This window comes from Peromyscus californicus, unplaced genomic scaffold (genome assembly GCF_007827085.1).
Source record: "Peromyscus californicus insignis strain IS unplaced genomic scaffold, ASM782708v3 Scaffold_9__1_contigs__length_137607984, whole genome shotgun sequence".
NCBI lineage: Eukaryota > Metazoa > Chordata > Mammalia > Rodentia > Cricetidae > Peromyscus > Peromyscus californicus.
This window is the reverse complement of record NW_026294617.1, coordinates 42,218,877-42,232,859: the sequence shown is the minus strand read 5'-3', so window position 1 is coordinate 42,232,859 and position 13,983 is coordinate 42,218,877. Positions and strand designations below refer to the sequence as shown.

Here is a 13,983-nt window from a genome sequence, read left to right as displayed (position 1 = left end):
CTTCTCGTCAATACAATCCTAATGCAGCCAGACACTTAATGATGGACTTATTCCAAGGTGATTTCTGAAGACACTGTACAGCATATTCCCACAAACTAAGATGGGTATGAGGTTACAAAGCAATGAAGTCCTATAGCATGGACATGTACTTACGTTGCATAGGTGCTCCATCATTGATCAAAGCACCACTATTCTGCACTCGGCTCTTTAAGCAGTGGGTGTCACTCCAACTATACTTTCTAGTGAACCTTTTGTAGTGGAAACTTGGTAGTTAATCTTGGGAGCCAATTCTCACAATAAATCCTTCTTAAATATGCATTTTGCTCTCACATTTGGAAAAAACATTTATTCTCTTTCTGGAGAATTCTTCTAGCAGGTATGGCAAAAGGATATCTTAAAAAAGAGAGAATATGAGAGTCCAGATTTCAATCAGTCTAAGAACAGAATAAAAATACCAGCACCCCTTTCTTCTCCTTTGCTAAATGGTCTTAAAGAATGACAATTTTCAGGACTTAAGGAGTTGGGCAGCTTTTTAATGCTTTGTTTTCAACTTCTCTCAAATAATATATATTCATTCCATGACCTTGAGTTGCACATCAGACAAAATGGTTGATAAAGAGCACCAGACTACCTTTTGATACGCAAGACAAAGTAGGACCCTTCCTTCCACAGCATATGGATCTTTCCATGTCTCTCACTCTTTCTCTGCAATTGTAAAACCAGGACTCTCATAATATTATTGACTAGAGTTTACATTCAGCATCTTTACAAATATGTATTTTTTCAGCTTTAAAGCTGACATTTGAAGTCTAAAGAAGCCTATTAGGCACCATTACCCCTCACACACCAAATGATTAATTTAACTCACCTATATTTTCCAATCCTTGATCACATATAAAAAATTATGGAACGCTAGTGTTTAACTTTTTCACAGAAGCTAAGAAGTGTGTGTATGTGTGTGTGTATATGTGGTTTTTGTGTGTGTGTATGAGAGAGAAAGAGAGAGAGAGAGAGAGAGAGAGAAAGAGAGAGAGAGAGAGAGAGAGAGAGAGAGAGAGAGAGAGAGAGAGAGAGATTGGGGGAGGGGGTTAAGTTACTCCCTTTCTTGGAAAGGAGTTAATTGATGTGTGGTGGTATTGTGTTCCCCAAAATATTGCACAGGCTAACAGGCTAACAAACTTATCTGGGGTCAGAGACAGAACTGCCACAATATTAAACATAGAGGATAGGCAGTGGTAGCACACGCCTGTCATCCTAGCATTTCAGAGGCAGAAATCCCTCTGGATCTCTGTGAGTTCAAGGCCACATTGGAAACAGCCAGGCATGGTGACACACACCTTTAATCCCAAGAAGTGAGCCTTTAATCCCAGGGAGTGATAGTAGAAGGCAGAAAGATATATAAGACGTGAAGACCAGAAAGTAGAAGCATTTGCCTGGTTAAGCTTTCAGGCTTACGAACAGCAGTTCGGCTGAGATTCATTCTGGATGAGGACTCAGAGGCATCCAGTCTGAGGAAACAGGACCAGCTGAGAAATTGGCAAGGTGAGGTAGCTGTGGCTTGTTCTGCTTCTCTGATCTTCCAGCATTCACCCCAATAACTGGTCTTGGGTTTGATTTTATTAGTAAGACCATTTAAGATTCATGCTACATTGATGGATGCTAGTTTTGACTGGAGATATTTTAAGGAATCCTAACTACAAAACTGCCTTCAGTACTGTATCAAGGAAATCCCTGGAAGTAAGTTTCTGCATGCTACATCGAAACCAGCAGAGGCTTGCTTTGGTGGGTGTTTTTCTCCAAGATACCTTACTTCTGCACTCTTACTGCCTGCAGGACTTTTTCAAATTCATAATAAAACAGCTTCATTGTCTGCCCTAAAAGTTGGTACAGGGCTTGCAAATCTTCAGGGTCAGCCTGCAGTCCTTCCTGTATTGATGCACTCCTTCTAATTCTCTACATGGAGTCTTCATTGTGTTAACGGACAGATGACAGAGACTAAGGTCTTCAGGGAACAGAGATGCCCTGTTGCTGCCAGAAAGCCAGGTGGTGCTAAGATACTTCATCTGGGGCATCACCACCATCTGGCATTTATAGAAATGCCCACACACTGGAAGATTCATTTTGCTTCAGGGTTATAGGTCAAGCCATACAAAAATGATAATTAAATCAGAATGTGAATTCATTATCTCACTGTGTTAGATATTTCAAGTGGACAGAATATCCCCTTTCCTAGTGTTGGTAATTAAATACTCATCAAAATTTGCTTGGTAAGTACAAAAATAAAGTAAAAGAAAGTTCTAGATTATAGTCTATCTTTCCTTGTGTTTCATCTGGGTCTTCATGCTCCCCAGGCTTTTTGTTCCTGGTTCCTTAGCAACTGAGAAGTGTATAACCTGTACAAGAGAACAGTTCTTTCTTCTGAACTCCACTGCACAGATGTCTTAACCTGGATTCTCTAGAACCTGTATAGTTTAGGATCACACTGCCAACAATTGCCTCTTTGGATATTGCCTGTTTGTTCAAGATATGGCCTTTGTATTTGTCCTCCAGAGTTGCATTACTGAAATTTAATCCCCTTAAATTGATTTTGGCATCTAGAAGTGAGACCTTTATAAGCAAGGGGTTGGGATGTGATCTGACCAAGAGGATGAAGCCTCCATGATGGCTTTATAAGAAAAGGAAAGATGCCAGAGTACACATGTATGTGCCCCCTTTATCCCCTCAGATGCCTTAGTACTTTGCATGCATGAAGGTGATCAGCGGATGCTCCTTGAGCAGCAAGAACTGTGAGACGAATAAACTTCTGTTCTTTATAAACTTACTCAACCTCAGATATTTCATTATAGTGATGCAAAACAGGCTAATCCAGACAACCGTATTAGAGAAGAAACATCTATGTCTCTTAAACTGTTATACAAGCATAGTTATACACTCCTGATCTCCTTGGAAACAACATAGAGAAGGGTTATGCTGCCTCGGTTGAAGTCCTAGCCCAAGTCTGTTCACCTGTACGAAGGAGATATAATAGTACACACTTCAGATGTATTATCTTAGAGCTCTAGACATCAGACAGAAGTCTACAAAGGACCAGAGGAGTTAAATTTGTTCTGCATGCTCCCAGGACAACCCTTCACTCTGCTTTCCAGCTTCCAGAAGCACATCCTGTGGCTGTGACACTGAGGTCTCTGCTTCTGCTGCTTTCGTGGTGGTTCTGATGCTCCCTTTGTCTTATAGGGACTCTTGCAACTACACAACAGCAACCACATCATACTGTGTCATCTTTCCATTTCAAACTCCACCACCCGACTCTTCTTAAAGGCTCTGTTAGCATATAAAGTGATGTAGAAGGAATCAGGTGTGGGCATCTTTGGAGGGACATTATTTTGCCTCACAAGATGAAAAAAAACTGGTGACTTCAGGTTGTTTAAAGCAGTGCTACACCATCAAAGTGACTCTGCCTTTAAAGGCCATTTGATAACATATGAAGACATTTTTTGGTTGTTGCAATGGGATGGTGGAACTTGCTGCTGAGCATCTAGTGACTGGGGATGCTGCTAAGTATTTTATAATGCCAGCATCCTCTGTGAAGAGTTATCCATCCCAAAATGTCAGCAATGATGAGGTTGAGAAACTTTGATTTAAAGCATATGATTTGGAGGAATCTCTTGAGTTTGGAAGGTTACAATACAAAAAAAAAAGTCAGTTTCAGAATTTAGAATTATATAAGCAGTCTAGTGAACCACACACAAGCTCTTTTTCTCTAAGTTTTTGACACTGTTAAATGTCTAATAAATGATAAATGACATACTTTTATACTAAAATGTCCAGCCTTGCCTTAACTTGTTACTTGTTGATAAATGTTTGTTTTATTGAGGTCTGGCCAACCCCATGAAATCAGATATAGGCAAGACAAAGGATGCATTGTAAACATGACTTTATATGTATTATAAAATCACAGATGCTCAAACTCAAAATATGTAAGACCCATAGACGCCAGGTATCAGCTTTCGCCTCAGTGTGGCTTCCCTTCTGTTTCTTGACGTACATTTGCCAGGAAGTTCCTGTGTACTGGCATGAAGTTGGAATCCACTTTCAATTAAAGTAAGCATCATACCTACTTCTCCAATTCTCAAGAAAGTCTGTGCTCAGGTCTGAACTTTCCCGGTCATTCAAAGTGACTGCAGAATTGTTACTTTACTTGTTTCAATGTATTTCTTCCCATCTTCCCTCTCTCCACCTACTCGGCTCTCCTCATCTTTCTGTACTACTTTCTCCAGTCTAAGGTTTTCTGTATTTGAAACGACTTCTAAAGGAATTTGTCTTTTCAGTGACAGGAATGATTTCTAAGCCGACATGGACTGTCTCTCCTCTGTGTGTGTGTGTGTGTGTGTGTGTGTGTGTGTGTGTGTGTGTGTGTGTGTGTCTGTCTGTCTGTCTGTCTGTCTGTCTGTCTGTGCATGTATAACAGCATAGGAGAGAAGAGTGCAAACATACGTGTCTGTGAGGTGAGGATCATGCCATCTTCATCTTACTATTTTTTTTTTCAGGAAAAAATAGTAGCTTGGAATCTGAAAGTGTCCTTACAGCTTGTGGACCAACCGAGCCAAGTGATGGGAAGTCCAGCTGTGCCATAGAGGCTGTGTCTGCTGCACACATGTCTATACCAAGGTAATGCTCTTGGGACACTTTATATTTACCATGATTTTTAGGTTATAATGAAAGAGTGAAAGTTAAATAAATTTTGGCAAATTGGTACTTGCCAAACATTATTTAAAAGCCATATTCCTAAATATCAAGTCACATGTAAGATTTCAGACACCAAATGTCACTCCATGTGGTGGGTACTACTACAGGAATCTGCCAGATCCCTGGGGTGACATCATCTATACAAGCTTGTAAACATCTGCCTATGTAGTCAAAGAATCCCAAATAATCCAATTTCTTAAAAAGCAAAACACATGAAAAAGAATGATAGGAGAGAACAGAAAACCTAGAGATTAAGAGATTTAAAGGACATGTGAAATGTGCTGAGGACAGAGGAACTAACCATTACAGGTCAGGGTGTAATTATAAGTTTCTCAAAACAGGAGCAAATGCCAGGACAACTTGGCAGAGAGAGAGAGAGAGAGACAGAGAGAGACAGAGAGAGACAGAGAGAGACAGAGAGAGAGAGAGAGAGAGAGAGAGAGAGAGAGAGAGAGAGAGAGAGAGAGAGAGAGAGGAGTAAGGGGACCCGGAAAGAGGAAATGGTAACTTCAGCAACCTCAGCTCATATTAACTTTACTGCAGTGACCCTAGATATCACTTAACCAGTGTGTCTGTATAGTCATTTTCCTGGGGAATAAAGACATCTTTTTGTTTCTAATTAAAATCACTAGCCAGGAAAGTACACACTGTTAAGTTGAAGAGCAAATGGCTACAATCCAATCTATAACCAGGTCTTCCTTAAACTCCCTGCATCAAAAGCATCATGATGGAGGGTGCATGACTATCACAATGGAGACCCAGAGCAAAATACCTATTTAAAAAGCCACGCGGATAGCCAAAGGGCACACACTCAGCACATTAGAGCACAGCCTGGAATCCCAAGGTAATTTCCCATCATTATCTTCAAGGTTTAAAGGATAACAGAAAATCAGATAGGAAAAAAATCATCTGTCAAAGGTTAAAGAGCGTATTCCAGGTTGCTGTACTCTACCTCCTTGTAGAAAGGTCAAGAATCCTCCTTGTTTTCTCACAACACAATAATTGCTGTGACATCAATGGCTGCGCATGTTTCTGCTCTTTCTCTTTTATTTTCCTTCTACTCTAATTATTTATGTCTTCTTAAATCCAGCCTCTATTCTCCTTCTTTTCTTCTTTTGGGAACTCAAATAGTTGCAAGGTTTCTACTGCTACCTATAAACTGAGAGGTTCCAAACTCCTGCTTCCTAGGCCCCCTCTCTGCCACCTCACCTGGAGGCTATGCCGGGCTTACAACGCACACCTCAGAATTCATCTCCTTGCTTCTGTACTTCGGTGACAGTGGGCAGCATCCTCCTCAAAAAATTCAAAGTCTTTTTGGATTTTACAGCTTGATATCACGTTAATGCATTCATAACCCTCATTTCATTAAACAACTCATTGGCCTCACCCAGTTGACCCTCACTGTTGTCTCAGGACCACTGGGTTCCACGACAGGTCAAAATTCTGCAGTTCATGCCTGTCTTATTGGGGCATCTTTTACTTGGTCTCCCCTCTCACATGATCGCTTCTCGCTCAATCCATTCAGAATCATCCCTCAACTGTTGCCCAACCACTTCACTGTTCAAGGAAGTTCTTATTTCTCCTTTATCACCACTAAACACTACCCATGGATTTTCAAAGCTGTGTATAAAGTGCTCCTGTCTATCATGTTACATTTTTTACTGCTTTTTAAGAACATGATTTTTCCTTTCTTTCCATTTTTAAGGTGTTAATCCCATATGATTTATTCTTTTTTTCTTTCTTCTTGCTCATGTTTCCCTCTTCTATACTTTTTTTCCCCCAAACCCAACTCACTCCAAGGTCCTTCTCACATCTTTACTTCTCTCTCTCTCTCTCTCTCTCTCTCTCTCTCTCTCTCTCTCTCTCTCTTTCTGTCTCTCTGCCTCTCTCTCTCTCTTTCTGTCTCTCTGCCTCTCTCTCTCTCCCTCTCTCTCTCTCTCTCTCTCTCTCTCTCTCTCTCTCTCTCTCTCACACACACACACACACACACACACACACAGACACACACACACGTGCACGTGAATGACATGTCATTCTTTCGTTTTCACACCCTGCTAATGATTTATACTTACTCAAAGCACACCATTAATGTGTTCATTGTCTTTCTTTAACTACCTAGTACACCCCATAAAAACATATAATTTGGTATCATCTTAGAGTAGTGATGGTTTTTCTCAAAGTATTTCAGTTGACTAATTAACTACTAAATACATTTGGACTTTGTTAAGGTAAGTTTAATGAGCATGCACATGAGCAGAGCAAAAGTATACATCTCCATAACATTTGGTTTTAAATGTTATATATTAACTGTAAACTAGTAAATGAAAAGACAGTTTGTTACCTGACTTTATGCAGTCTGATGATTTGCAAATACCATCTAGAAAAAGGAGATAGATATATAAACATTGGTAATAAAATATTCCAGTTTATGTTTACCTTTTGTTATTAAAAAATTCTGCCAATTAAATAGATGGACCATTAAGTATTATATACTATTTTTACTAGCTAAAAACTAATGGAAGAATAAAAGGAAAATGCTAAATTTAAGGGTGATTACAAAGAAAGAGTGTGCTATTATACCATATTCACCAACTAAACTCTGGGAATACTAAATTAAAATAGTTGAATGCTTCATTCATCATTCTGTAACCATGTTTTTTCCATTAAAGAGCCAATCATTACTAATCCCTATTGTGAAAAACTTCCAAGACTCAAATTAGACTTCTTAGACTCCTGTGAAGCCTTTTGGAATTTCAATGACACAACAGAAATTGATTAATGGCTATTACTGAAGTTTGACATAAAATTGTGTATATCTTAATTAAATAAAATTATTCAGGTCTCAAACACACGAAAATACTAGATGTGCTTGGCAATTAATAACTTAGCTCAAACATAAGGACACTGTACTTTACTCTAAGTTCATTGACATCCGAGTGCTGTATCTTCTAAGTGAATCTGTGCATCATCCAAGTGTATCTAGGTAAACGGTGAAAGCATATGAGGAAGGCTTCCTTCCCTTTTGCATTGGTTTCCGTGGAGCTGGGGGAGACACTCACCATCATAGGTTGCATAGAGAGCGATCATTGTCACAGCTATGATAGTCAGGAGCAAGACAAGGACGGAGAGGCTGATCTCCAGAGGAGTCCATCGCTGTTTCTTCTTTGGCTTTGGAGTATTGATATCAGTTATATCCATCTGACTTTCTGATCTTCCCATCACCTAAAATCTGTAAAATATATATATAGATACAAAAGCACCATAAGCAGATACAAAGAAAAAGCATATGTATGTATGTGTGTGTGTGTGTGTGTGTGTGTGTGTGTGTGTGTGTGTGTATGTGTATGTGTATAGTTAATGTGGCTAAATAAAAGTAAAAGGTCAACTTATTTTAGATTAGAAAAAAATCTGTTTTCTGAAAGTCATATTAAAGCTGAAAGCAAAGAAATATAAAGAATATACATACATATGAATCTGGTCCCAAACCCAACCAATTTTTTTATATTCTTTTCTTTTTACACACACACACACACACACACACACACACACACACACACACACACACACATACACACACACACAGGCACCTACATATGCCTTTAAAAAAAAAGAATGTACATATGTATCTATTACTGAAGATCCAAGAAAGAGAGTTGATTAAATACTTACATTACTTCTGAGGTTTGTGAGCAAATAATTGCTGTATCATAATTAAGAAAGCTTTAAAGTCATCCTTGTGAACTTTAGCCTGTCAAAGGTTAACTCCGTATCTTTCTCCAATGGTTTCTTTTATAAGTTAAAAAAAACCAAACAAACAAACCAATGACTAATACCTTGAGGTTTTGACTAACCAGTAATATAAAAGTGCAAATACAGCTAAAATCAAAAGGAATAAGCACTCGGAGTAGTTTATTTTACTTTGAAAACAACTTGTATTTTTAAAGTTCAAAATATCTTCCCCTGCAGATAAGGGTGTCTATTAACTGGCTAGATGGAATTCTGAAAATGGTCACTCAATGGATAAAAAAGTGGCTTACATTTCAGGAAGAAAGATAATTATCCTATCAGTATTTTTTTTTTGTACAACTGAAAGAGAAAAAACAAACATGATTAAATAAATTCTCCTTTGTAGGTCAGGGTATCACTTGTTAAATATATAGTTAACTTGTAATTAAGTTAAAAATATCAGCACTTCTAACTATAGGTGGGGTTTCTGGAGTTTTTTCCAGGTGTTAGGTACAATTCTTAGTGTCTTATTCATTTCCTTTGTTAATCCCCACAGAGTGGATGTTAGTACTCCAGGTCTCCCACTTCAGGAAGCTAGGATACAGAGAAGTCAGATAACTCGCTCAAGCTGACACAGCTAATCAATGTTCTACATCAACATCTGGCCACTGCTTCAAATGTAATAGTGCCATTTAAAGTAGAAGCTACTTTAGACATTGTTTATGGTGAAAAACTAAGGGTATGTAAGGCCAAGTGTTAGATTCCCTGGTTTCTTTAGAGACTTGGTGATTCTTTAAAAAAACAAAAACAAAAACAAAATCAAAAACAAAAAACACTGAGCAAAGCTTTCAATAGAGTCAACCTTCCTGTGTGACTTCAGGAAAGAATGCTTTAAACAACAGGCTAGCTGTTCATGGCTCAATACAAACTAACCATAGAATGTGGCTCTTAGAGGAAATAATTGCTCAGAGACTTTCTGATCAGTAAAGACTTTATGTGAATAGATACAAATCCTCAGGCGTGCATTTTCTAGAAACTGAGGCACTCAAAGTAGAGTGACACAGGGAGCAAGTGACTCTAAATCTGTGGTGTCACTGAGGAGACTCAGCAGACAAGTAGGGATGTGTTCTCTTGAGTGACTTATCAATAATATACCACACATGGACATTAAGAGACTGGATACAAAGTCTTGAGCAGTTTGTCCTCCTGGTTACATGGCGTTATAAGCAAGGACTATGAAATAAAAATACTTTACTGGACAATGAAAACCTTGTCTGTTCAATAAAAGTGGAATGTAAGGTACCTGAGTGTTGAAATGTCTTATTTAATGGTTATGTAACTCATGTTAGCTTAGCCTCGAGGCTCCTGGAGTGATGATATAGAATTGCATTGATCGTATCACTATTTTAATAGTAGTGGTGGCTGGGCAAAGAAAAGACAGGTACAAATTTAATACTTTGACTCTGAACAGAGAAGTAAACATGAAGAGCAGCTTCCCCTGAACCCCTAGAACATTTGAATACTAATCACATCTGTTTGCGGATTTCTCTTAAACATATCTCCACTGCCCTTAAATGTTCTGTTGACAAAAAAAAACTGCCTTTTAAAATTTTCTTGCTGTCTTTTTTGTTGTTATTGCTGTTGTTTATTTTTGTTTTTGTCCTTTCTAGAAGCCTCAATCAGCGCCAGTGAGTTATTAAAGTCCAGCTCGGAGCCCGGCAAGCACTTGGTTACAGTCAAAGTGCTCTCTGGCACCACCAAGCTTCCTGGTGAGGGAAAGCCAGGAGGCGGGCATTTCTTTCACAGTTCTGGGTTACTGCTCTCTGGCCCCCCCTCTTACCCTAGACCAGGGTAAAAAGGTAGCTGGGTGCTGAAGAGCTAGGCACCCAAGGCTACAGGAATATTTGCAGGGAAATTAATAGTGTAATGTACACAAGCTATTTAGTCCTTTTACCTGCATCAAGGGAAAACTATCTTGGAATTAAACTTTGATCAACCAGAGAGGTTGATGTAAATATTTTGCAAATTCTTCAGAGAAGTCCCGTTTTTGTCTCTTAGTAGTGCTTTTCAACGTTGGTCAAAAGCAAAAATGCCGCAACTTTAACCTTCTAATTAACTTTGTCATCCATTTCCAATTAATTCTCGATGACTTACTATCTTTTTTAAGGAAAACGTGGGCCAGAATACCTCAAGGTGGAATGCATCACAAATCTTCAGTTACCTAAAGATCCAATCTAACCACACCCAAACACCTTTGAAAGATAGGGAGACAGGGAGGCAGGCAGACCAGAACACAAACACAGTGCAAAGTCAATGCTTGCAGTAGAATATGCAAAAGCATGCCTAGGTCCTTAAAATATTTCACCTGAACTGGAATTACATTAAAGCCCTTAAATTAAAAAGCAAATACCAGCACAGACAAAAAGAGAACAGAGAATCCGGAGTTCAGACTCAACAGAAACCCCACAAATTTCAGCGTGGCAACATCGGCAAAAGAATACAATATTATTTTTGCTCGAGTATGAGATGCATTTCAAAGCATCAACAAACCATCAAATCATGAAACATAAATGACCGGTTAAAGAGAAAGGTGGAGCGAAGTAATTTTCATCCTCAGGGCATATTGTGATACCATTACAATACTTATGTTTGTAAGTCCCTGTGATGGTGCGTTGGAATTACAGTTTGCGTTAATGGAAACTGAGGCCGAGTAAGAAGAAGCTGGTTTCATGTTTAGCTTGCATCTGTGGAAGCTGAAGACCAAAGGAGTATTCAGAAGAAAGTGTGTTTCCCAGGACATTAACTAGGAGGTGTTTCCCCGGCCTTAAGTGAGTTATGAAAAGTCCCATCCACAATGCTCTCCTGTACAGTGTAGCCCTACAACCGAAGACACACAACATCGAGTCCAAAATATAGCCACACATTTCTGAGAACCTGAAAGAAAGAAAGAAAGAAAGAAAGGAAGGAAGGAAGGAAGGAAGGAAGGAAGGAAGAAAGAAAGAAAGAAAGAAAGAAAGAAAGAAAGAAAGAAAGAAAGAAAGAAAGAAAAAGAAAGAAAGAAAAAACAATCCAAGGGAGTGCAACTACATTCCCTCATGGCCAGTCTGCCGCCGATAGGCAGCTTCACAACACTGACACCGCAAGTCAGTTACTAGTTTTCAGTTTAATAAAATCCATGTGAACCGCTTATGGACAAGGAATAGACTTGACCGAGAGGCTCAGAGGAATACCCGGTTAGAGTTACTCTTATTTTTAAAGACTATAAATAGCTCGGGATAGGTTAAGTAAGAAGGGGTCTTTAAAAACTTCCATCTACAAAACAACACCCCCCACCCCGCGCCAGCCAACCTTCTGGGAGATTTAAGCATGAATTATATAATAGGAAGCCAAGGTTCAAAGCGCGATGAAGAGATGGGATCGTGAACAGACATTTAGGTTAAGAAAATTGAAAACTAGAAAAGTGAGTTAATTGAGGAGAGAATCCGATAGAAACTAAAATGAAAACAAACCTTGCTTTTAAAAAAATCAGTGTCTGTACAGCGGAATGGCCAATTCCCAGCCCCCAAATCAACCCCGGTGCAATTTGGTAGCGCTGCTCTCGGTCACCAAACATAACTCCCAGGCGGAGGCTGCAGGGAGCTATGAAAATGAACCTGGAGGTGACCTGACATCACTCGCAGGGCCCTCCTCCAGGTCGCCCTCTCGGTCCCTTCCCCTCCCCACATTCTCAGGTCCCAGTGGCGGCTCCCGCCCAGGACACGCCTCCTCCGCCCGCGGCGGCCCGGCTCCGGGCGTCCGCTCGCGCGCGGGACCTCGGCCTCGGTCCCTGCCCCGCGCGCCCTGGCCCCCACCCGCTCCGTCCTCCTGTTGCCCGTCCCACGGGCTCCCGGCGCCCTGGGGACCCCGGTGCCGGGTTGCTCGCTCTCCGGTGACTCACCAGTGGGATTGGGGAGAAGTTGGAGGCTGCTGAGCAGACACATCCCGACCAATGAGAGCGCCGGCCGGGGCGGCGGTGGGCAGGCTGGCCCCCAGCCCGGGAGAGCACCCACCGCTCGGTGCGTCCCCAGGGTGCGCCGGAGCGCCGCGCGCGCAGAGGAGCGGAGGCCGGAGTCACGGGAGGTTCCAGGCCCCGCTAGGGCTCGGGGAGGGAGGGCGCCGGGGAAGCCCGCATCCCTCGGACCCTCACCCCGAGACTCACCCCTCGCCGTGGCCGCTCTGCAGCTTACGCCTGCACTCGGTCCAGCTTCGCCACTTGCACATCTCCGCGCCCCGCGCGCCTCGCGCTCACCCCCCGCCTCGCCGCACAGGACCAGCCGCGAGAGCAGTTCCTTGGGTGACCTGAAGGTTTCCGCCAGGTCTCCCAAATCCTATCACACCGTGTAAAGGGGCGGAGGGGGCTCCCCCTCCCAGTTAGTCCCCCACCTTGCCCTTCCCAAAAGGGCTTTGCCAGACATTCTTGGAATTGTTTAGCTTTGTGGCTTTCAAGACAACAATACACTGTCTCTCTGGGTCTGAGAGCTGATGCAGACTCTCATTCTCCAACCGACCAAGACCATGGGGCTTCTCTCTCACACACACTCTTGCTCTTTCTATGTTTTCCCTCTTACTTCTTTCTCCTTCCTTCATTCCTTTCTTCCTTTTCAATGTCTTATTTTCTCTCTTTCCTTCTCTCCTCTCCTCTCTCCTCACCTCTCTCCTCCCCTCCCTCCCTCACCGCCCCCCCACGTGTGTGTGTGTGTGTGTGTGTGTGTGTGTGTTTGTGTTTCTCTCTGTCTCCCTGTCTCTCTGTCTCTCTCTCTGTCTCTCTCTGTCTCTGTCTCTCTCGTCTGTTGTCTGTGTGGTCTGTGTGTCTGTGCTTTTTATTCACTTAAGACATTGAAATCCTTCTTGAAGTTTATTTATCAAAGAAAGACTAACTTTGGCAGAAGCAAATATTTTATGGAAACTGCCTGTAGCAGCTATTAAAACCAAAAGCTCAGAGATGCTAAACTTTTCCGGTTTTTCTTTCTTTCTTTTCTTTCTTTCTTTCTTTCTTTCTTTCTTTCTTTCTTTCTTTCTTTCTTCCTTCCTTCCTTCCTTCCTTCCTTCCTTCCTTCCTTCCTTCCTTCCTTCCTTTCTTTCTTTCTTTCTTTCTTTCTTTCTTTCTTTCTTCCGAGATTTCAGTTTAGTTATTCAACGCCAAGTACATACATAGTTGGAAGACTGATCCTCTTTGGAATCACAAATTTTAAATAACACACATGCACCGTAGTTTTAAATAACACAGAAACACCGTTTTCTGAACTTGAAATGATCTTTAAACTTCAAAATGTCTTACTCTTTTCCCTAACCAACTTTATGTTTTTTTTTTCAAGATAAAAAAAAAAAGCTAAAAACAAGAACAGGTAATGCATGTTAATGAAATAAATAGTAAGTGGAATACTATGAAAAGACATCTCAAGAAAAGGTGAACAGATCTTTCAGTAATTCAGTTGATGTGAGTAAGTTCAATGTGTGGCCTTTAAACAGAAG

At 40.9% G+C, this 13,983-nt stretch overlaps 1 protein-coding gene across 3 annotated transcripts in view; it reads right to left on the bottom strand.

Annotated features, from left to right (window-relative positions):
• The window catches only part of Mme (membrane metalloendopeptidase), a 78,257-nt gene extending 65,152 nt beyond the window's left edge, over positions 1 to 13,105 (bottom strand). Inside the window, exons 1-3 of one of the 3 annotated variants that reach the window (XM_052730789.1) lie at positions 12,671 to 13,105; positions 7,806 to 7,975; positions 7,088 to 7,123 (exon numbers count right to left, since the gene is read on the bottom strand). In XM_052730789.1, coding sequence (XP_052586749.1) covers positions 7,088 to 7,123; positions 7,806 to 7,965 — 196 coding nt within the window. In that variant the 5' untranslated portion in view covers positions 7,966 to 7,975; positions 12,671 to 13,105. Of the gene's footprint in view, positions 1 to 7,087; positions 7,124 to 7,805; positions 7,976 to 11,981; positions 12,092 to 12,409; positions 12,519 to 12,670 lie in introns of those variants that run through there. The other 2 variants (XM_052730791.1, XM_052730792.1) reach the window with 2 other exon arrangements.
• Between the last annotated feature and the right edge of the window lie 878 nt (positions 13,106 to 13,983).